This window comes from Poromitra crassiceps, assembly GCF_964638095.1.
Source record: "Poromitra crassiceps genome assembly, chromosome: 30".
In the NCBI taxonomy this organism is placed as follows: Eukaryota; Metazoa; Chordata; class Actinopteri; order Beryciformes; family Melamphaidae; genus Poromitra; species Poromitra crassiceps.
The window spans coordinates 14,348,829-14,373,629 of NC_139652.1; the positions used below are offsets into that span (position 1 = coordinate 14,348,829).

Below are 24,801 nucleotides of genomic sequence, written 5' to 3' on the forward strand. Positions count from 1 at the left end.
ACATGAATTATTAAGTTCAGAAGCCTGGTGTGACCACAACTGCGTCTCTGAGTGTAAAAAGACGAAGGAAAATGGCGGTGGACTGGTAAGTAGCTAACCATCGCCACACTTGTGAGGGCCCACTAATGGCGTGGGATTTGATGACATCATTGATAGGGCACAGCCAATAAGGGAGAAGCTGCCTTGCTTTGAAACCGTGATCGTTATGCTGTGTGAACTTTGCAGTCGCCACTGAAGTCACTTGGGGTGAGGGGTTAATTGTGAATGTAGGTGGAGTTCAATACAAAAGTCCTATCTTGAAACAAACTGCTGGAGTGGCGACTCTATCAAGTTACATTTTTCTTCCTCATTTTCGGGCATTGATAAGGGTCAGGGTAGGGACAGCATAGGTATAACCGAGGAGGCCGTCTCCAAGACGTCAAGACATTCAAATGAGCATTCAGTCTTTTGATCCACGTGCTCGGCCAGAGACCTCATACACTGTTCTCAATCCGCTGTACATCACCTCTTTACATACGTGACTTGTCCTGTCTGAGCAGGTCCCTGGAGTGGAGAGCAGCACTGCGTCGACCCAAGAGACTTGACTTGGACCTACTGAGGACCTCCTGTTGTGACCAGAAGTCAAAGCTAACTCTTGCTGCATTCGGGGGTTTTTAAGTGGTTCAACCCTAGCTTATGGAGGACTCTTCTCATGTCCACGACTCCCTGAAAAAAATGGAGATGGTTGGTCGAGCGCCTCTCCTCGTGCCTCCTCCACTCTCCATAGTACTACTCAGTACATGTCTGTGTAGATCCTCCTCCACTCTCCATAGTACTACTCGGTACATGTCTCTCCATAGTACTACTCAGTACATGTCTCTCCATAGTACTACTCAGTACATGTCTCTCCATAGTACTACTCAGTACATGTCTCTCCATAGTACTACTCGGTACATGTCCCTGTAGATCCTCCTCCACTCTCCATAGTACTACTCAGTACATGTCTCTATAGATCTCTTGCAGGAGTGGGTGCAGTGAGGTGTCCTCCGTCTTTTTGATCTCCTGTACCAGCTGAGCGTGCTCGGTGACCAGCTGCCGGAGGTCAGCCAGTTTCTGCAGCAGCCTGGGGAAGAGGAAGGCGTCGTCGGGGTGATTGGCCAGCAGGTGGAGCTGTAGCACCTGGACAATGCTCTCCTGCATGCGCTCGATGTGCGCCACGTTCACCAGCCCTGGCCGGTCTGAGGAGAAAAGTAAATAAAGAGAGTTTGATTGATCCATGAGCATACTCTCCTCATCTATCGCAATGTCTTCAACATTTCTGCAAGAGGTCATTACTGTATGGGGTCATTACTGTAACATTTGTTTTCAGTTAGAGTAGGCTAAAATTCAACAAAGTGCAAAAAGGCATGCACTGTTGCATACAGCACATTAAGAGCTTAAAGGGACACTTAATAAAAAAAACAATGCTGATTTCTTTTGCACGTGATCTCACACATATCCGAAAACTGTAAACCACTTCACAGATTAATTTAGTTTGACAGTTACTGAGAGTTGACTTGAGTTAAGTGTGGACCAGTGATGTAATCACAATGATTCAGTGCCTTCTGATGACATCACTGGTCCACACTCAACTCAAGTCAACTCCCAATACCGGCAACTGTCAAACCAGGGTATATGCAGCAATCCTGAGGTTCAATTCAAGACTTTTTCAAGACTTTATCAAGACCCTTCCAATAAATTTCAAGACCCCATCGCCACTTCGAGCTGTGACCGATTACATCAGCGACACACCTTTAACTAACACTTGCTATACATTTTGAGTTTGAGATTGCCAAACTAAACGATGTTAGTTTGCCATAACCTCTATGCACTGTATCAATACAACAGAATTCAGATAGGCCGGGAAGGAATCAAGCTCAAGAGAATAAATTGAGTGACTAACCCAAAGGCAAGGTTTATTTAAACTTAAAAATATATATAAAGTATATTTATAACAATAACATGCTCGCTCACTCACTCACACATGCACACAACAGTGTTTCCCTGAGGATCAATCTGGTGCACTCTGAGAGCTACCCCCAGGTATTTTCACATGATCAAATACAGTCTCGCAATATTGATATAAAATCGATATATTGCCCACCCGTAATATTGAGTGCCAGAATCAAGCTCCCAATGATGCAATTTGCAGAAAAAGATTAGATTTCATTGATTATCAATCTCTGCTTTCAACGTCTTACTGATATAAATGTTTTATTTTTACAACCAGATCACCCTATTGTTTTATTTTTACAACCAGATCACCCTATTAAATAAACAGCGTCATGCCTCAATAACGTTACTTGGCAGAGGGTCGCTCGTACTGAGCACACGTCCTCGTCAAACTGATGGTGAAAAATGTTTGCTGTCACAAAATAAAAATTGTTTGACGACTTATTTGAGAGAGTGTAATTATGTTATCGATCACATTTGCTACCTGTTGCTCTTTGAAGTAGCAATGTTTGTCGGCGTTTGGTCAGCTCCCTTCGCCAGTTCGCCTCCGCACTTTTAAACATTGTTTACAGACAGGCTATGTAGTGTCCATCCCTGACAGCAACGTAACGTAAGCAAAATAACTCCATATTTCGCTCTCTAGACCGGACAAGACCGCATGCGCTCACAGCAGCCATGTTTGTTGTGTTGAAGCAAACACTGAATGAGTGAAGGAGAGGAGGGGGGGATGCCCACGACACACCCACGCGGACACACTGTCAGAGTCTGTCACATGCATGTAACTTACATTATTTCTTTTAAAAGCACGCTAATTATTTTTAACTCAGTGTAAATGAACGTCATGAAAACACATCTATTCACATCGAAAAAATAACACATTTAAAGGGTCTTGAATTTGAAATCCACCGAAGACTTTTCAATACTTTTCAAGGGTCTTGATTTTCCCTAAATTGAATTCCCAACTTTCAAGACTTTTCAAGTTCCCGCGGATACCCTGCAAACTAAACGAATGTCTGCAAAACGGTTGATCGTTTTCAGATATGTGTGAGACCACGTGCAAAATAAATGCGCCTTGTTTTTCGGCGAGGTGTCCGAATCTCAAACAAAAAGCGCTTTCTCGCGTGTCCTCACCTCCACAGCAGATGATCGCTGCCACAAACAGAGCCAGGTCGCTGTCGTCCAGCTCCAGGGCGTTGAACTTCATGGCAAACTGGAACTTAGGTTCCATCATGTCGCTGAAGGGCCGCCGCAGACTCTTGAGGAACTCGCGGGTGATGAAGCCCGAGCCGTACGCCACCAGCAGCCCGTCCTTGTTCATGCAGGAGGCCAGCATGGCGAAGAGGGCCTCGTACACGCCGTATTTCAACAGAGTCACCTGGTCGTTGAGGTCCAGGCCCGAGAAGCCGGGGACGGACTTGGCGAACTCGGTGAGCTCGGTGACCGTCTCCACCGAGGTGCATTGGCAGCAGTGGAAGATGCGAACCTCTGCCTCCCGGTCCTTCAGCATCCCGGCTGTGCCCACCATCTTGGCTATCAGCGTCTGCTCTGCCAGCTGGAGGGTCTCCATGTCGTGGATGACGAAGGGCTGGAGGGATGAGGAGGAAGAGGGTGGAGAGACAGAGTGAGGAAATTGGCCCATGCAGGCAAAATGTGTACACGAGGATGAATCAGCAACCCATCGACATGGACAACCTTCCAAGGCAACTTACCACACAACAAGCATGCCTACGGCTATAGTGCCTACACACAATCTTTATTAGAAGGAGCGAAGCCCAGAACCCTTAATGACACGTAAACATCTCCATGCTGACATGATTTCATTTCCTGCGCTCTCCTCAACCCTGCAGCTACCTTTCATCAATGTCACTCTGAACACTCCTAAAGGGTCTGGAGCAGAAATCCTTTTCATATAATAGACATTCCATAGACTTTCCATAGATTTCCATTGACTTTCCATAGGCATATTAACAGATTTAATATTGAGAGCACAGCCAAGGGCACGACATTAGTGATTTAGCTGCTACAACAAGCTCGGAAAAAGAAAACTGACCCATTTAATCTGTTGTTGTGATACTACAGAGACTGTCACTTTCTCCGACTACAGCTCTTTGACAAGCTAGCGAGAGAGCTACAAGATCATCACAAAAACAGTAAACACACTTTTTTTCACGAGTAACATTTTGTCATGGTTGTGGGGGATTTATTGGAGAGAAGACAATAACTTCTTCTATCTCAGGAGGACAAAGTTGGGTTGGGCTTATACTAGGACAAACTCAAAAATAAGCACAAGAGAAAAATGGCGATTCATTTGAAACTATGGCCCCGCTGACAACAGTCTCTGTGGTGATAACAAGATGCAAAGGGGAATCCTAAATGGCGGTGTACATGTATGCTCAGGTCAAAGTGAAAAAGTAGGAGCTGGCTAGTCCCGTTTGGTCCTTTGGTGCAGCGCTTCTCAACCTTTTTGAGCCGCGCGACCCCCAAAAAACTTTAAGCTGGGGTTCGCGACCCCCTCCTCCCGCCGCTGCCCAACCCAATCAACGACTTCCCATTGCACACACTGAGTTCACTCACTCACTGAAATCGTTTTTATACAGTTTATAGTTTATATACAATTTTGCTTTTTATATGATGCATTAAATGGGAGATTTAATCATTGATTTTTCTTCTTTTTTGACAATCATCCCACGACCCCCCCCCCCCCCAAAATAATCTCGTGACCCGACCCCCAGACCCCTAGGTTGAGAACCACTGCACACCAGGCTAAGAAAAGCTTTTTAGCAGTGTCACTGTTCCCACAGAGTCCAAGCTAACACCTGCTGCCGCACATCATGCCAGAGCTCTGATTCACTAATACCCTGCGTTACGTTACGCTGGCTACACTGGCAAAGGAACGTATGCGGAGCCCACCGCCAAGCTGTATGTAGCCTTTTGCCTTATTGTTTTACTCAAAATTACACTTTAGCATCGTATCATTTCTAATAGGTAATTAATAATAACGACTGATGTGATTTCACAAATACTCAAATCTCAGCGTAGAAAAGGTAAATGAACGTACAGTTTTGTAATGGGTACAATCTCCTTTAAAAGCCTGGATTAAGCTGTCTTTCACAATACCTGAAAGCAATGCTAGACTAAATCTGCCTCAACACTGGCCTACTGCACAAACAGGTATAAATATATATATATATTTTTCCACAATGGATATTTTTGCTAATGTTGCTCAATTATGGCATCACTGACTGACTTGATGCTGCAAAGGAGCCCAAAAATGACATCACCCTACTGTCATCATGACATCACCCTACTGTCATCATGACATCACCCTACTGTCATCATGACATCACCCTACTGTCATCATGACATCACCATGACATCACCCTACTGTCATCATGTCATCATGACATCACCCTACTGTCATCATGACATCACCCTACTGTCATCATGACATCACCCTACTGTCATCATGACATCACCATGACATCACCCTACTGTCATCATGTCATCATGACATCACCCTACTGTCATCATGACATCACCCTACTGTCATCATGACATCACCCTACTGTCATCATGACATCACCCTACTGTCATCATGACATCACCCTACTGTCATCATGACATCACCATGACATCACCCTACTGTCATCATGTCATCATGACATCACCCTACTGTCATCATGACATCACCCTACTGTCATCATAACATCACCCTACTGTCATCATGACATCACCCTACTGTCATCATGACTCTTGTTCTCAAATTAACACTGATGACTCATCACTGCTAATTTACCGGGCAAGTTTCCTCATAGAACTGAAAAGGCAAATTTACTTGGAGAAACTGTAAAACAAATTCACAATTTCTTCCAATTTAACAATCCTACATTTCTTAGCTTCTAGACAAGATCAATCATTAAGGCAACATTGTGTACTCCTGACCCACTGTACATACTTTTAAATTGAACCAGGGACTACGCAGATGGAAATTAGCTAGCAGCTAAATCCAGTACAAAGCATATTTTCTCTTTGTTTGAGATGAATGTACACGGTCTCTGATATAAATAAATTCAATAAACTAAACTAAACTAAACTGAATCAGACCACAGCCAAATGCCAGTGCAGGTACCGTACACTGTAAAATCTGATCGCAGCTGTACATGAATCAAAGCCAAAGTGGAAAACATGATGGTTCAGTACTCCTCACTGGCACTATGACAGAAGGGAATATTTATCAGTTATACTACAGGTATTAAATTACATTTGACCAGATAACGGTGATGGATGCACGCTACAATGGGTGCGTAACAATTTAATAGCGTTTGTATCGCGGATAATAAAGTTGCACACTTTTCAAATCTATTGTCCTGTCCAATTGTACCTTTTAGTAAACATCGGCTCTTTTGATCGCTGTGTTCAAACATGATGTTGATTCAAGTGACAACAGATTAGAAGAGCGCACTACTCTTCCTTTGCCACTGAGTGTGCAGCGAGCTCAGCTGACATAATGACATATGATACAGCAACAAGCTCAGAATGAAAGTAATGCAACATGTCAGCATTCTTCCACTGAGCCCTGGCAAATGGTAGGAAGTCACTTTCACAGAGAAGCAAAAGCGAATGCTGGGCAGACGTTGCTGGAGCCAGGTGGTCAGTGACAGTGAAGAACCTCCACTTTCATGTAAGCGCCAAGTAAATCAGAACAAGGGAATACAGAATGTAATCTGTCGTTTACAGCGAGGGAGGATCACAAAACTGTCTGCGCATATTATTGCAAAATCGAGGGCAGATCAAACAACACTAAACATGTAGTATTACGATTCGTAATCGAATCCAACTGACCGCTTTCCAACAACAGCTGTAGACGCCAGAGAGTGAATCGGGACTGGAAATGGACGCAGACGCAGCTAGAAGCTGTGAACTCTGGAGGCAACGGGCCAAGACTGTTTGAACATGGATGTGTACTTCGAGTGACCTGTCCCTCTTGACCCGTCTCACACCTACACACATGCATCCGTGGAATTCGACACAACTCTGGGCAGCCGGCCCGAAACCCTACCCGTGTCCTAACCCTACCCGTGTCCTAACCCTACCCGTGTCCTAACCCTACCCGTGTCCTAACCCTACCCGTGTCCTAACCCTACCCGGTCGTGTCCTAACCCTACCCGTGTCCTAACCCCACCCGTGTCCTAACCCTACCCGTGTCCTAACCCTACCCGTGTGCTGACGGGACATGGGAATGATTTTGCTGAGATAGGGGAGGGGGATGAAAAGGGTTGGGGGATGGCTGGAGGGGTGGATGGGGAGAGGGCCGTAGTAGCAGGGAGGGGCGGTGGGCTCATATACAGTGGGTCTTTATACCGTGTCAGCGCAAACAGATGTTTCCTTGTCCAGCGTGCATGTTGGCTTGCACCGCTGATTGAGCAAGCTATTTCTGACACTGGCGGGCTGCACAGACTCTCTGCGGTATTGGTTGCCAGGTCATGTTGAGACATACTGTAAGGACAAGTTTTTGGTTGCAAATGTCTTTGTAATCTCCTCAGAATGAGAATAAGAATCACTCCAATGGGAAGGCATCAATTAGAAGTTGCAAGACAATGCAACATCAGCTGGCCTGTTAGGAAATATTTATAATGCAGTGGTTCCAAAACCTTTTTGGCTTCGGTACCCCCTTTCCCTGATTTCTGAATCCATGTACCCCCTTTACCTCGACCACAACATTTAGCTTAGAAAACTGCAAGAGAAAACTATAACATATGATGCAATGAATGAATGATAACCAACCTTTTGAAGAACATTACATTACAAGATGAGAAATGGAGTGAAAGAGTTGCAACTAGTGCCTCCTGAGCAGATTTATTTTAACGTTTCATTTATTTTCATGACCCCTCCCCCCCCCCCCTTTCTCTCAAGTACCCCCTGTAGTACCTTCACGTACCACTGTGAAATGCAATGAGGCGTGATTTCTATTCGCACATAGGATAAGCAATAACCACGCCCTGTGGCGCCGGGATTGGCCAGGAGCATTGAAGCTTGGGACTAAAGCACCTGGGGTTTTTCATCTTTTAAAATAAAGATGTTTAAAAAACTATTGCTTGTTACATTTTCAGTGCTGTACCTTTTCTCTGGGTAAGAATTGCTTGAAATTAACGATATGATACATTATATTATATGAGCTATGAACGTGAACACAACACCGTTTATATTATTGCATGTTTTTGTAGATTGTGTACATTGTGTAGATTACAATTATTATGCTTATTATTATTATTACTATGCTAAGGAAGGTAGGTGACCATAATTCATTTCAATCGAAATCGCTGTCCGTTCTCAAGAGCTATTCAGTTGGTTCATGAAATCGCTGGGCTGCGTGCCCTCCAGTGTTGCTCCTGGCCAATCCCGGCGCCACAGGGCGTGGTTATTGCTTATCCTATGTGCGAATAGAAATCACGCTGCAATGAGTCATGAACATGCAATCCACACACACACGCGCGCGCGCGCGCACACGCGCACGTGCACACGCACACGCGCACGCGCACATGCACGAACCAAGCCACTCCTCTTACTGCACGTACAGGGGTGCTGGTCTTGCCGGTGAGGATGGTTCGGGCCTTGGCCTTGTTCATGTTGAAGTTCTTGAGGTAGGCCTCGTAAATGCGCCTGGCCAGGGTCTTCTGGTCGGCCAGCTGGGGGTCCTCCACCTCCCTGTCCCCCGTCACCATCTCCGCCTTCAGCTTCAGCTTCTCCGACTGCGGCATCCGGCCGAAACGGATGGCTGTCGAGTGCGACAACAGAATCAGACCAGATAGATCAATCAATCAAATGTTAGATAAAATGTTATAGAATCAAATACTTAGGTCATTTCCATAGGGATTATTTTTTTACTTTCATTATATAAATAGCAACACCCCATGCAATGCAATGCAGTACAATAGAGAGAGTAAGTGACAGATTTAAAGAAACGTTTCGGTTGTTTGAAATGTTTCAGTTCAACAAAAAAACACAAACAACACAACAGAAAAGATAAAAATCAGCTAACTCTTTACGCATTTGACCATTATGAAGCTATGGATCAATACAACACAACAGCAGACATTCCAGTGTGTGTTGCAACTAGTGGCCACTACAACTACAGCCACTACAAACACTACAACTACAAACACTACAAACACTACAACTACAGCCACTACAACTACAAACACTACAACTACGTGTTGTTTTCCTACAACAAGGACTCTCTCAGACTGAGCCTGAGCCTTAAGTGAGTCTAATGGGATTAGATCTGAACTGTTTTTAACCCCTCCTCACCATGTCAACACACACACACACACACACACACACACACACACACACACACACACAAATTAAAACACTTGCACGGCCTGCTTCATTTACAACACACACACGTCACTCTTTAAGCACACGTTCAGTATTCGATCCGAAACCACCGCACGCCGGACGAACTACCTGCGTTTTACGAGACTATAAAAGCCTAGAAAGGAGATCAGATTTCCCCGCTGGCCACAGAGCAAACCAGCCATGAAACACATCCAGGGCCTATTGAGAAGGACAGGGCCAGACAGCATGAAGACCCATTAGATGACTGCTCACAAAGCAGACGCTCATATAAAAAGCGTCTAAAGTCTAAAGTAAAGCCCCGCATTGGATCGCTGCGTAGAAGCCAAGACTAATTAAGAAGAGAGGAAGTGAGTGACGCTAAGCTCAGCACAAGTCCATTTCCTAAGACCCGGGGAGAGGTGATGACTCTCTGACCCCCAGTTGGGGTGAGCCTGGTGGGAGGGGAGCCTGATCTTGTCGACTCGTCTGTTTCAACAGCTGCGCCGTGCAAAGACGTTTCAGGACAATCGAGTGGCCGCGGGGATGACCTATTTCTGTAAGGCCAAACTGGAAGTGAGCATCATCCTGCTTCCCTCTTCTGCAACTCACTGGCTTTTGGGTTAGACGCCTGAAATAAGGTGAAATAAGGTTAACAAAAGATTTAGGATACTTAGATCTTTGTGGTCAGCAAGATCATCGTCACGAATGACCACTTTTAGGACTTTTGAAGCGTACATGTGACGGTCAGAAATGGCGATTGCCAGAAAACGCCTCAAAAATGATAAAAGTGCTGTTCAAGATGAAGATTATCGAGTATCATAAACTGTAACCACATACCTTATTTCAGGCATCTAACCAGAATAAAAATGCACTGGGAAGTAGGAAATTCCCAGTTCAAAGGTCGGGAACGCCACTGTGACGTCCCCTGAGATTTCCTACTTCAATAGTTTATGATGGTGTATGTTGTCTGTACAGTACATGTGACGTGTAGTTTTGTGTGTTTATGATGGTGTATGTTGTCTGTACAGTACATGTGATGTGTAGTTTTGTGTGTTTATGATGGTGTATGTTGTCTGTACAGTACATGTGATGTGTAGTTTTGTGTGTTTATGATGGTGTATGTTGTCTGCACAGTACATGTGATGTGTAGTTTTCTGTGTTTATGATGGTGTATGTTGTCTGCACAGTACATATGATGTGTAGTTTTGTGTGTTTATGATGGTGTATGTTGTGTGTACAGTACATGTGATGTGTAGTTTTCTGTGTTTATGATGGTGTATGTTGTCTGTACAGTACATGTGATGTGTAGTTTTCTGTGTTTATGATGGTGTATGTTGTCTGTACAGTACATGTGATGTGTAGTTTTCTGTGTTTATGATGGTGTATGTTGTCTGTACAGTACATGTGATGTGTAGTTTTGTGTGTTTATGATGGTGTATGTTGTCTGTACAGTACATGTCATGTGTAGTTTTGTGTGTTTATGATGGTGTATGTTGTCTGTACAGTACATGTGATGTGTAGTTTTCTGTGTTTATGATGGTGTATGTTGTCTGTACAGTACATGTGATGTGTAGTTTTCTGTGTTTATGATGGTGTATGTTGTCTGTACAGTACATGTCATGTGTAGTTTTCTGTGTTTATGATGGTGTATGTTGTCTGCACAGTACATGTGACGTGTGGTTTTGTGTGTTTATGATGGTGTATGTTGTCTGTACAGTACATGTGATGTGTAGTTTTCTGTGTTTATGATGGTGTATGTTGTCTGTACAGTACATGTGATGTGTAGTTTTGTGTGTTTATGATGGTGTATGTTGTCTGTACAGTACATGTGATGTGTAGTTTTGTGTGTTTATGATGGTGTATGTTGTCTGTACAGTACATGTGATGTGTAGTTTTCTGTGTTTATGATGGTGTATGTTGTCTGTACAGTACATGTGATGTGTAGTTTTCTGTGTTTATGATGGTGTATGTTGTCTGTACAGTACATGTGATGTGTGGTTTTGTGTGTTTATGATGGTGTATGTTGTCTGTACAGTACATGTGATGTGTAGTTTTCTGTGTTTATGATGGTGTATGTTGTCTGTACAGTACATGTGATGTGTAGTTTTCTGTGTTTATGATGGTGTATGTTGTCTGTACAGTACATGTGATGTGTGGTTTTGTGTGTTTATGATGGTGTATGTTGTCTGTACAGTACATATGATGTGTGGTTTTGTGTGTTTATATGATGGTGTATGTTGTCTGTACAGTACATGTGATGTGTAGTTTTCTGTGTTTATGATGGTGTATGTTGTCTGTACAGTACATGTGATGTGTAGTTTTCTGTGTTTATGATGGTGTATGTTGTCTGTACAGTACATGTGATGTGTGGTTTTCTGTGTTTATGATGGTGTATGTTGTCTGTACAGTACATGTGATGTGTAGTTTTCTGTGTTTATGATGGTGTATGTTGTCTGTACAGTACATGTGATGTGTGGTTTTGTGTGTTTATGATGGTGTATGTTGTCTGTACAGTACATGTGATGTGTAGTTTTGTGTGTTTATGATGGTGTATGTTGTCTGTACAGTACATGTGATGTGTGGTTTTGTGTGTTTATGATGGTGTATGTTGTCTGTACAGTACATGTGATGTGTGGTTTTGTGTGTTTATGATGGTGTATGTTGTCTGCACAGTACATGTGATGTGTAGTTTTGTGTGTTTATGATGGTGTATGTTGTCTGTACAGTACATGTGATGTGTAGTTTTCTGTGTTTATGATGGTGTATGTTGTCTGTACAGTACATGTGATGTGTAGTTTTGTGTGTTTATGATGGTGTATGTTGTCTGTAGAGTACATGTGATGTGTAGTTTTCTGTGTTTATGATGGTGTATGTTGTCTGTACAGTACATGTGATGTGTGGTTTTGTGTGTTTATGATGGTGTATGTTGTCTGTACAGTACATGTGATGTGTAGTTTTCTGTGTTTATGATGGTGTATGTTGTCTGTACAGTACATGTGATGTGTGGTTTTGTGTGTTTATGATGGTGTATGTTGTCTGCACAGTACATGTGATGTGTAGTTTTGTGTGTTTATGATGGTGTATGTTGTCTGTACAGTACATGTGATGTGTAGTTTTGTGTGTTTATGATGGTGTATGTTGTCTGTACAGTACATGTGATGTGTGGTTTTGTGTGTTTATGATGGTGTATGTTGTCTGTACAGTACATGTGATGTGTGGTTTTGTGTGTTTATGATGGTGTATGTTGTCTGTACAGTACATGTGATGTGTGGTTTTGTGTGTTTATGATGGTGTATGTTGTCTGTACAGTACATGTGATGTGTAGTTTTGTGTGTTTATGATGGTGTATGTTGTCTGTACAGTACATGTGATGTGTGGTTTTGTGTGTTTATGATGGTGTATGTTGTCTGTACAGTACATGTGATGTGTAGTTTTGTGTGTTTATGATGGTGTATGTTGTCTGTACAGTACATGTGATGTGTGGTTTTGTGTGTTTATGATGGTGTATGTTGTCTGTACAGTACATGTGATGTGTGGTTTTGTGTGTTACTGACTTGCTGTATGCAGTAAAGGTTCCTTCACTTGTGTGCGTTGTGTGATAATAAAAGCTGCTTGGTGCAGATGATAGCATATATGACTGACCTTTGACCTGTGAAACTGCTGAGGCAATTTGTTAAGAAGCTTCCGGTATGCTCAGACGTAGCAGTGGAATCAATGGGGCCATCGATACAAAGAGAGAGACAGAAAGCTCCTGAATTAGCATCACTGTGGTCCTGTGGTCTCCTAGCCCACCGGACCTCACGAGATCGGTTTGCGCTTGCCTCTCCAATGTCCTTCCTCCAGCCTCTACGGTTACTTTTAGGCCCATGAAACGTAATCCACATATACCCTAAGAGGAAGTGGCGTTGACAGAAATACTACTGCCTGAGCATCAGGGCAGAATCATCATCAAATCTAGGACTATAGCTAGCGGACGCAGTGTGCAGCCTCTTGTAAATACGCCCATGGGACAGGAACGCTGCTCTGTTGATCAGCAATACAGCAGGGTAGCTCACAAGTCATTTTCTGCAAGTCAAGTCTCGAAGTCTTTGAGCTAGAGTCCAAGTCAAGTCTCGAAGTCTTTGAGCTAGAGTCCAAGTCAAGTCTCGAAGACTTTGAGCTAGAGTCCAAGTCAAATTTAAAGTCTATGAGCTAAGGTCCAAGTCAAGTCTCAAGTCTCAAGTCTTTGAGCTAGAGTCCAAGTCAAGTCTCAAGTCTTTGAGCTAGAGTCCAAGTCAAGTCTCAAAGTCTTTGAGCTAGAGTCCAAGTCAAGTCTCAAAGTCTTTGAGCTAGGGTCCAAGTCAAGTCTCAAGTCTTTGAGCTAGGGTCCAAGTCAAGTCTCAAGTCTTTGGTCACAATTCCAAGTCAAGTCTCATCTCTCTTATGGTTGTAATGAGCGTTCCACATGTATCATCTGCTGTCATCTGCTCTGCTTAGAACACTGAATAGCTATATCTAAGGAATTCAAAGCATGTACCGTACTGTATTATCATCACTCTTATCTATTAGCATACAGCATTGATTAGTTGGTATATGATCACTTTAAACAGGCTATTGCAAAACACACACACACACACACACACACACACACACACACACACACACACACAGACACACACACACAGACACACACACACATACACGCACAATGAAAGCTTTCCTTTAAAGTTAATAAAGTATGGAGAGGGTAGTAAAACATGTATATAGATTAATGTTACTCAGGGACAGGTAACAGAATACAACAGAATGACATTCAGCTCGTCAGATATTTCCTTAATGTTAATGCACCAAGGAGGGGGGGGGTTGTTGTTAACGAGTCCCAAATCTCAAGTCCGAGTCAAGTCTCAAGTCTTTTGAGGACAAGCCTCAAAGTCAAGTCTCAAGTCAACTGTGTGTGTAGTCTTGCACAACTCTTGAAAAATGGTTAAGTTAAATTAAGTTAAGTTAAGTTATCCTTTATTTATCCCCTTGGGGAATTTCATCCTCTGCATTTGACCCATCCTCTACTAGGAACCTTCCTAGAACTAGGAGCAGTGGGCAGCCACTGTGCAGCGCCCGGGGACCAACTCCAGTTATTTTGCCATAAGAACTGCCCCCTAAGACCAAACAAAATACGTGACAGACATTATGAATTGACCAACCACGGAGCTCCATATTTGCGTACATTTTGAACAATGCACCAATGCACGCAGAGAGCCGGACTTCCGCTATTTTACTAGTGGAGGCGGGAGATTTCCTCTGGCAAAAACCGGACATGCTGACTTGTGATTCAGACCCTCCATCGCTGGAGGTGTGCTGACGTAAGATGTTGGGTCTGACTACTGTGTGTGAAGTGCAACTCGAGTCCAAGTCGCAAGTCCAAGTCCCCCATCTTGGATATAGATGTTGTCGGCATTGTGTGCACAGACTGTATGCAAACCCACCAATTATATTGACCTTTTTGACCCTTCTACGAGACAGACGGACAAACACGCGCAAGCGTCATCTCCAAAATATCTATTTCAATGCATTGCAACCATCAGGACATTGACCTTGGCCAGGGGTCAGCGTGCCATGTTGTATGTTTCCACAAGTAAACAACATTGACGACAATCTCAGACTTTGACCTCAGCATTCCAGCGTTCCAAACAGAGATGATGGTCACTGAAATGAACATTTGATGTTGTGCCTGAGAGACAGATAATTGTGTTGATAGTGTTCACAGCTGTTGCACGTGTGCGCGTGTTTACTCTGCGACTGTCAGGCTCCGATCTGAAGGCACCCTATGGTTCACGATATGCCGCAGAAACAAAATAGTCAAAGAATGACGGAAAAGAAAAAAACATCAGGAATAACCAGAACGTTTTAAAGTTTTAAGTAGTGTTGCTGGATCTATACCAGAGCGTATATCTAGTGGTAACAGTTTTAGCACTGACACACTGGAGCAAGTTTGGACAGTTAACTGCAGTTGTCCGAACAAGAAACTGCATAATGTTTTAACAAAAAAATGTATGTTTAAAATTAGAATGTGCTGACAGTGACATTAGAACAGGTCACCAAAGTAGACAGGTTATGTCTTAAGTTAGAATTTCCTTTTTCCATAGACATCTCAGAGACATCCAATCGATATTGAAATCGCAATTTGGCCAAGTGCAACGTCCAAATCACAGGAACAACTGATTTTTTTTTGATGAAGGTCAAATATGTCACAACAACATAGCATTAAAGGAAGCATGTGCTAAAGAGATGCCCCGCCCCTACAGATCATAATCTCCAGACATAAGGACACGCACGCACGCACATAATTCACATTCTTATTACAAGATTTTCTCAGTGAAAATCAAATGCACAAATGTCATATTCCCACTAAAATACTGACTCATATTGCAATCGCAATATCTGTCTGTGTATTGGCGATACATAACATCAGCCACTCTGCCAACAACGTCTGGCTTAGTGAGTAACAGGGGTTACAGTGAGGTGACCACACATCATGGAACCTCACATTCCCTGAGCTGACCCCAGTTCAGCTGTTAATGCCATGTTGAATTTTCTTCCACGGTGTCAGAGTAAATGCAAGGTGGTTTGAGTCATTGAATGTGACGTTAGAGAAGCACCACAGCCTGTTTGGCAGCACGTGTGATGGCTTCAACGATAATAGCTTTTGTTTGACAGACTGCAGCTATTTGAAGTCATTCAGAGGAGTCTTGATCTTCCAATTCTCTCTGTGCAGAGGAGCCGATTGTCATTGCCCTCCAAAGGGGCCTGCTGAGCGACCTTGTCCAAACACAGCTTGGAAGTCACATGACCGTGCTGCAGACAGACTGTTTTCCTCCCTGTTCACATATCTGCACCTAATGGGTGGGTGAGTGGGTTCAGGCAGTGCAGTGCAATACGACCTCCAGCACCGTGTGACCTCCATACATAGTGGATAGGTTACAGGACACACCCACCCATACACACATAGATCATGTTGATGTATCAGTTGTACATCTAAGTAGTTGTAGGGAAATATAGATGGGTGTACGTGTTGAAATGGGTAAATGCATTTTGTAGAATATCATGAAATACGTGTAGCCTATATACTGTATGTATGAAATACAATGTGCAGCTATATACTGTATGTATGAAATACAACGTAGCCTATGCACTGTATGTATGAAATACAACGTACCCTATATACTGTATGTATGAAATACGTGCAGCCTATGCACTGTATGTATGAAATACAATGTGCAGCTATATACTGTATGTATGAAATACACCATAGCCTATGCACTGTATGTATGAAATACAACATAGCCTATATACTGTATGTATGAAATACAACGTAGCCTATGTACTGTATGTATGAAATACGTGCAGACTATGCACTGTATGTATGAAATACAACATAGCCTATATACTGTATGTATGAAATACAACGTAGCCTATGTACTGTATGTATGAAATACAATGTAGCCTATGTACTGTATGTATGAAATACAACGTAGCCTATGTACTGTATGTATGAAATACGTGCAGACTATGTACTGTATGTATGAAATACAATGTGCAGCTATTCTGTATGTATGAAATACGTGTAGCCTATATACTGTATGTATGAAATACAATGTGCAGCTTATGTACTGTATGTATGAAATACATGCAGCCTATATACTGTATGTATGAAATACAATGTGCAGCTTATGTACTGTATGTATGAAATACAACGTGCAGCTTATGTACTGTATGTATGAAATACAACGTGCAGCTATATACTGTATGTATGAAATACAATGTGCAGCTTATGTACTGTATGTATGAAATGCAACGTAGCCTATATACTGTATGTATGAAATACAATGTGCAGCTTATGTACTGTATGGATGAAATACAATGTGCAGCTATATACTGTATGTATGAAATAAGTGCAGCCTATATGCTGTATGTATGAAATACAATGTGCAGCTATATACTGTATGTATGAAATACGTGCAGCCTATGTACTGTATGTATGAAATACAACGTGCAGCTATATACTGTATGTATGAAATATGTGCAGCCTATGTACTGTAGGTATGAAATACAACGTGCAGCTATATACTGTATGTATGAAATATGTCCAGCTTATGTACTGTATGTATGAAATACAATGTGCAGCTTATGTACTGTATGTATGAAATACAACGTGCAGCCTATGTACTGCATGAAATACAACGTGCAGCCTATGTACTGCATGAAATACAATGTGCAGCTTATGTACTGTATGTATGAAATACAACGTGCAGCCTATGTACTGCATGAAATACAACGTGTAGCATACAGTATATACTCTATGTATGATAGCGTGGCCTTGACACTAGTTACTCACTTGCAACTTAACACCCAAGTGAGGTGTTGGATTACTTATTTGTGTGTAATTGTGTGTGTGTGTGTGTGTGTGTGTGTGTGTGTGTTGTGTGTGTGTGTGTGTGTGTGTGTGCGTGCATGCGTGCGTGTGTTCATTCTTTCCTTGCACCTGCACAACTGTGGTGTTAAATAGCGAAATAGCATATGTTTGTAAGTAACGAGGTCTGTGTGTGTGATGTTGTGTGTGTGCGTGCATGTGTGTGTGTGTGTGTGCGTGCATGTATGTGTGTGTGTGTGTGTGTGTGTGTGTGTGTTGCTTTAGCTGGACACAGTGCCTGGAGCTCTGCTGCCCTGTGGCGCTCACCGTTGTGGGACATGCCCACCGACAGGCACTTCTGGAAGCGGCAGTGTTGGCACTTGTTGCGGTTCTTCTTCTGGATCTTGCAGCGGCGCTCACACTTGTCGTACTCCAGCTTCAGACGGATGGTCCTCCGGAAGAAACCCTGGAGGAGCGAGGAGGAAAAACACAAAACACAGGTGCTCACAAACAGTAATAATCATTTTCATACAATAACCTTTGAATGCCAGAGACGGTAAAAGTGACAGAACTTGGAATGTCACAGAATCTAGTGAGTTCTCCTCAAACAACCAAGCAAAGCAGAGATGAAGAAAGAAGAAGCCACTACCACCAACGCAGTGATGGACTCCCCTCTGAAGGGCACGTGCCACTATCAGCTTAGATATGTAAGGGATAATGTATATTGAGGCGGTGATTACGGGGGAAATAATGACCGACAGGTGGATTGAGCCTGACGCGCAGCGGAGGGCTTAATGATTCACCTGAAGGTCATTATTTCCCAGTAATCACCGCCTCAATATACATTATCCCGCTTAGAACACGGCCTACAACTAAATCATTCAATAATCTGACAAAAATAATTATTCAAATATATTTTTTAATAGCGTTTTCAACGACAAAGCGGTTTCATTCGTAATTGCCACACAAGACACCACAGCTGCAACTGGTTGGCCTAATTAGTAGTGGCTTGCTGACAAAAGGCTCTTATCAACTGATTAATCCAGGTGTGGCAGAGCAGCGGTCGGTTGTCGAGAAATAATGACCGGTGAATATTGTTGATTGACCAATCAGAATCGAGTATTCAAGAGAGCCGTGTTCTAAACATGCTTATCATTTCACCATCAATTTGACTGAGCTTGCGCAACCATTACAAAGAGCAACATCTGACTTTGGGGACGAACGGACTGATGCGGTGGTGTGTTTGCGGTTGGCCGGAGAGGTAGAAATTGACTGGGGAGTTGCTTAATAACACGATTTAGCCATTCTTAACACCAAATTCATATTAAGTCTCCCAAAAATTGCACACCACGTGAAAGACACGCATGCTCGTATGACACAGTCACTGACTCTCACCCACTAACCCCTCTGCCCCACACATGCGCTCGGCAGGGTAGAATCCCGGGTCGGGCCAAATGGACTTCATACCACGGCTTCTGGTGCCCGTCACATGGGTCAGCCCTCTCCCCTCTGACCAGGAGACAGGTGGACAGGACGCACGTGAGAGGGTGTGTGTGTGTGTGTTTGACAGAGCTGGACAGGAGAATAACCCATCTACCCAAAACATCACGACAGACTTAAAGGATCATATACCACTGCTTTTGTGTGTGTGTGCGTGCACGATGTGTGTAGGTCCTTTCCATTATCGCTAGTTGGAGACATCAGGACTGGTTTTCCTAGTTCCAGAATAAGCCCCCAGGGTCCAAAATTAACTCCCCCCCCATCCAGTCAAATGGCTAGTGAATGTTTTTTTGTTGTGTTTTTTTTTACCATAGATGACCATAGTATTTTTTGGCTGCTGAGTGAAGTACAGTTACCACCAGTGTTGGGGGTAACTCATTACAAAAGTAACATATTACATGTAATATATTACTTTTAGCAGTAATTCAGTAATATAACTTATTACTTATAGGATTTCAGTAATATTATACCAGTTACTTTGTCAAGTAACTCAAGTTACAAATTGAGTTACATTTTTTTAAATCAAAGCACATATTTCAAAAAGATACAATAATTTCCTAATCAAACTGTGTGTTTTTATGGAAATAACCACTACAGATGACAATAACAAAGGAAAAGAATAACATTCAGAATTTTGGATTGTTTACACTGACTTGAAGGCGGTTGAACTTATTTTTCGGGATGGTTCCGGGGCGGCGATGTCATTCTGCTGCTGCTGTTGTTTTGGTGAAAGTACCGTAATGCAAAAGTAGTGTAATAAGTAACGAGTTACTCTACACAGACAGTAATATTGTCAAGTAACGTATTACTTTCAAATGGAAGTAACTAGTAATATGTAGTATATTACATTTTGAAAGTAACTTGCCCAACACTGGTTACCACAGACACTTGCATATTTCACCAGCATTTGTCTAGTGGCTGGGGCTAATTTTGGAGCCTGCATATCGGTGTGTGCATTCAGAGACCTCCCGTTGAAGCAGAGAATATTTCGGGCTCTTTGATTGGATATGGTGAAGCCGGAGGGCGTGCGTGTCAACGTGTAAAACATAGGAATTAGACATAGACTTTGTGGGCGAGTTATGCTCCGTTTGCCGTCAATCACTTCACACCCACAGGGAGAAATGGACGTCTCCGCACACTGCCAGGAAATAATCTCTCAAAAAACGCGCTCCCCTTAAAAACTTTGTTACCTCCATGTCTTCTTATTTGAGATGGCTTTGTTAGCCCGGAACAGCAGTTCATTTCAAGCTTGACTCCATAAAGTATTTTAAAACGATGAAGAGGTATTTAGGTCAAATGTAAAAAAAAAAGAAAGAAAAAAAAATCGACCTAGATGAGAAGTTTCTGTCTGTGAGCAGAATTTTGTCCGGCCGTGCCGTTTTACGTGCGATTGGGCTGAAACTTTCAGGAAGTGTAAAGAAAGAGCACTGACCGATGGAGCCAGATTCTTTAATTAGGTAATTTCCCTAATTACCTAATGATGTGATGTCACTCGAGCAATGATGTCATCAGTGATGATGTCATCCTTCCTGGCTGAGCAGACTGGGTGGGTCTAACTCCCGGCGGGCGGGCGGGCGGGGGGTGGGGGGACAACTCCCACGGGGGTGGGGGCGGGCAGACTGGGGGGGGAGCTCCAACTCCCACTGGGGGGGGGGGGGGGGGGGGGGGGGGGGCCGAGTAGCAGGCTGGCGTACACTAATGTCCTTGCTAGGAAGTGCGGCCACGGATCAATAAGTGACAGGATCACACGGCCGTATCCGTGTGATCACGTGCGAATGGGATGTGAATGTGTGAGCAGCTCCACCATCGCCCTTTGGCACGTCAGAGGTCACTCCTCCGATAGCCTCTTCACGGCTGCCTGCTATTGGTCGATCGGTTGAGCTGAACACGTTTGCCGTGATGACCACGTTGAGGGTTTACAGCCTCAATAAGTTGGCTCGGCTTAGCGCCACGTTGGCAACATAACTGGGACTCTGCCCCCGACGACAGATATGGCCGACCAAGGCCACCGTCCAATGGAAACAGCTCTAGCCGTACATACAGTACACTGAGTACAGTACAGCACGCTTGGCTGTACTAATGTAAAAGTGTGCAGGCGTAAATGCAGCCATAAATGCACAGACGCCTCCACACTTCAGTGAGCAGCAGCTGTGTGTGAGGAGGCTCGACTCTATGTAACTGTGAATCTATCGCCTTCTGACGTTCATACTCCCGATACCGTCTTGGCCGGTGGTGGCCTGAGCTGAACCCGGAGGACTTACAGTGCAAAGCAGATTTCACTTCTACAATATCTATTTACCCACAAGGCGTCCAGAAGTCACTCATCTTCCCATTAGTCTGAGGTGATTCATTGACTGACTGAACACAAGGAAAACATAATACTAACACACCCACAAAGGGCAGAGTCTAACACACACAGACACACACACACACCCACACACACACACGTGCGCACACGCACACACACAAGCGCGCACGCGCCCGCACGCACACACACACACACACCCACACACACACACACACACACACACACACACACACACACATCAGGATATCTTTGCCCTCCGGGTGCCTTTTTAAAAACACAGCCTTGGGTTGTTCTTCAACATGACTTGTAAACAATTAACTGGGAAAAGACCGAGTGAGTTTCTTCCTGATGCTTTTCAGAGTCGTCAGAAGACGCATGGCTGCCTCTGAGTCTGGACCTCTGGCCTTGCTGGCGTGGCCGAGTTCCTTACAATCCTTAGAAATATGATTATTCATTGATTTGATGATTGTTGAAGCTGTAGTCCTGTGAATCTGTGAGAAGGTGATTGACAGATATAGATTGAGTGAGAGAGCAAAGTGCTAGAGACTGAGAGCAACAGTGAACAGGGTGAGCTGAAGCAGAGGTGTCAGTCTCATCCCCACAAGAGAGGGGAGGGGGGAGAGCTTTTGAGGAGGGGGGGGGGGGACGGGAGAGGGTGAGATGAGGATCGGGTTTTAGATAATGTAGGGAAACAGTGGATGGATAAATCCAGAAGGAGGCGGCAATGCAACATAAAGGATGCCAACTGCCATAAAACACCCCAGAAGAAGAAGAAGAAGATACTCCCCACAACATCCAACAAAAATACCTCTCTCCTCCCAATACTGCCTAATTGAGATTCAGAGATTCAAGTGTTTTTGGTTTTGTCTAGGGTTTGACACTGTGGATATGATAACTGTGTATTATGGATGTAATAGTATAGTATCGGTCTTGTCGAGATAGCAAAACTCTTGACAGTGATTGCCGGAAAACATATCCTCAGCACTTAGCGTATCCCCTGCAAACTGTATTGTAATTGTTTGTAGTTTTCTTTTTAGTCTTGGTCGTCTGTGTCTCTTGTAGTATTATTATTATTTGCCGTCTTATTTTTTGGTGCTTCATGCCTTGCTTTTCCTTATGTCTCTGTATATATGTTAGTGATGCGCGGGTCAGGGTTTTTTAACGCCCGCACCAACCCAACCCGTCATCGGAGCCAGTCCGCCCCGCCCGCCCCGTTAAAATATCGGAAAACCCAGAACCCAGAACCCAACCCAGCAGCCCGCAAACGGCCAATTTAATGTAATATGTCTCTGGATTCACGATGAGCGGCAGCAGAGCTCTCCAATGTGTCCAAACTCGTCTCCTTCTCTCTCTCACAGACAGACACACACATGCGTGCCGGTGCGCGACTGGACAACTGTTTTACTGCTCTGGATGCGTTGCGCGGCGGCTGCTTTCATGTCGTCGAGTTCTTTCTGATTCGTCGGCGCTACTAACTCAGCTATTATCGATCTTTCCTCAATTAATCCAAGGTCTCAAAATGGAGGTAGCAGGTAGAGGAGGTAGGCTACAGAAACAGTTCTTATTCCTTCCCATTTCTTTTAATTACCTCATGCGCTCTCATTCGGTCACGTAGCCTACTCACGTTGCAGTCAAATTGACAAATAGATCACAGTCGAATCCACACAGAAAATCTGCGGTGGCATTAGTTTTATGGACACTTCAAATAATAATTAGAGCGAATAATCCTTCCAAAATGTTTGTTTTTAGAGCATAGGCTACCTCATTTGAAGCGTTTCTTTACTAGTGCAGCAGGTGCACTGCAGACGGCTTCAGACTCGCTGATTGTGTGTAGAGTTCACGTCTTAATACAGGGTTACTCTGCGTGTTTCACTGCTATAACTAAATTATATTATAATGTTGCTTTGTCACGTTCTGAGCCTGCCCCGCCCGCAACCGCAATATTCTCATATTAATTTGCCAACCCAGACCGCCTGCGGGGCAGGGCCAGCCCGTGGGACCCGGCGGGTTCTGGGTGACCCGCGCATCACTAATATAATGTAGTATGTTTTGAACTGAAAAACCCAATCAACAAATTTGAATAATGGCTTCCCAGAGCTACATGTCCTTTAGCAAGACAGCGAATCCCTGCTCAGCCAGTGTCGCTCTCTGGATAGCGGCGTCAGCTTAACCTCTTGCATGGCACCGTAACCCCGGCGTTACGTTTCTGATTTTTTGCTGTTCATCTGTCATTTATGTGATTAATTAGGTAGTTAATTCTGAACAATACTGTTCATGCTACATACCAAATTAACCGGCTGAATCTTGCGCATCGAACCATGTCTTCCTTTTTCTGATCAGATCAACACAGCAGAAGTTATAGCTGTCTTTGTACAAAGACAAAGACAACATTTCAGATTATTTGGCTTTTTCAAATGGCTTTTTGGAAATCCACCTAGGTATCTCCCTACAAAAACCACTGCCAAATACTCATGTTTTGGTATTTTTTCATCTTCTTTGAGTTGGGATGTGGTAAGGCCTGTGGCTATGTCTCCATTGGGTTTCTAGCCATAAATACAACAACCACAGGTAACTGTTTACATAGAGTCATTCTGACACTTGGAACAGAAACTTCAAAGTCTTACCTTTCAGAAAAGGTCAGGCAGTTGTCTGGAACCCTAGCGGTTCAGCCACAGTAAGCATTTTAGTTTGGGTATGTCGTTTTCACCATTTTCTTCAGAAATAGGTGGCTTTAGAACATGTCAAATGCAAAAGGAAGAGAGAAGCGTGGTGTGTAAGCGTCCCAGTCTGCGTGTGTCCCTGTCTCACCTTGCAGCCTTCACAGGCGTGGACTCCGTAGTGGTAGCCGGAGGCGCGGTCAGCGCACACTCGACACTCCAGGTTGAGGGAGGAGCTGGAAGACGAGAAGTCCTCCTGGCCGGCCGCCGCTCCGTAAACACCTGACGACGGGCTGGACGCGGGGGTCAGGGCGTCTGGGGAGCATGGGGCACACACGGAATGATAAACAAGTCAGTAACACCATTACCTCACCACCGACACCCGGCACGTCTGAGAGCTATTACCTACACCGCTTAGCCAATTAAGAAGAGGGTTTATTTGAACCTTTATGACCACGGCTGAGCATTTTCGCTGAGCCACAGTTTCCTACCGACGGACACCGAGCGGCTCACATTGAACGAGATGAGACGTCGAGTGAAGATCTGGTTGTAGCATTCGATTGTTCTCGGCCGTTTCGGGAAAAAACACCGCGTCAACACCGATAAAAACATGGCTCTCTGTATTATGAAGACTCGTACCC

At 43.9% G+C, this 24,801-nt stretch overlaps 1 protein-coding gene across 1 annotated transcript in view; it reads right to left on the reverse strand.

Moving 5' to 3' along the window:
• Window positions 1–972: 972 nt before the first annotated feature.
• The window catches only part of pparab (peroxisome proliferator-activated receptor alpha b), a gene marked incomplete at its 3' end in the record, with an annotated part of 46,925 nt that continues 23,096 nt past the window's right edge, over window positions 973–24,801 (reverse strand). Inside the window, exons 3-7 of the mRNA XM_083662942.1 lie at window positions 24,312–24,475; window positions 18,023–18,161; window positions 8,547–8,746; window positions 3,103–3,556; window positions 973–1,217 (exon numbers count right to left, since the gene is read on the reverse strand). Of these exons, the coding sequence (XP_083519068.1) occupies window positions 973–1,217; window positions 3,103–3,556; window positions 8,547–8,746; window positions 18,023–18,161; window positions 24,312–24,475 (1,202 nt within the window). The remainder of the gene's footprint in view (window positions 1,218–3,102; window positions 3,557–8,546; window positions 8,747–18,022; window positions 18,162–24,311; window positions 24,476–24,801) is intronic.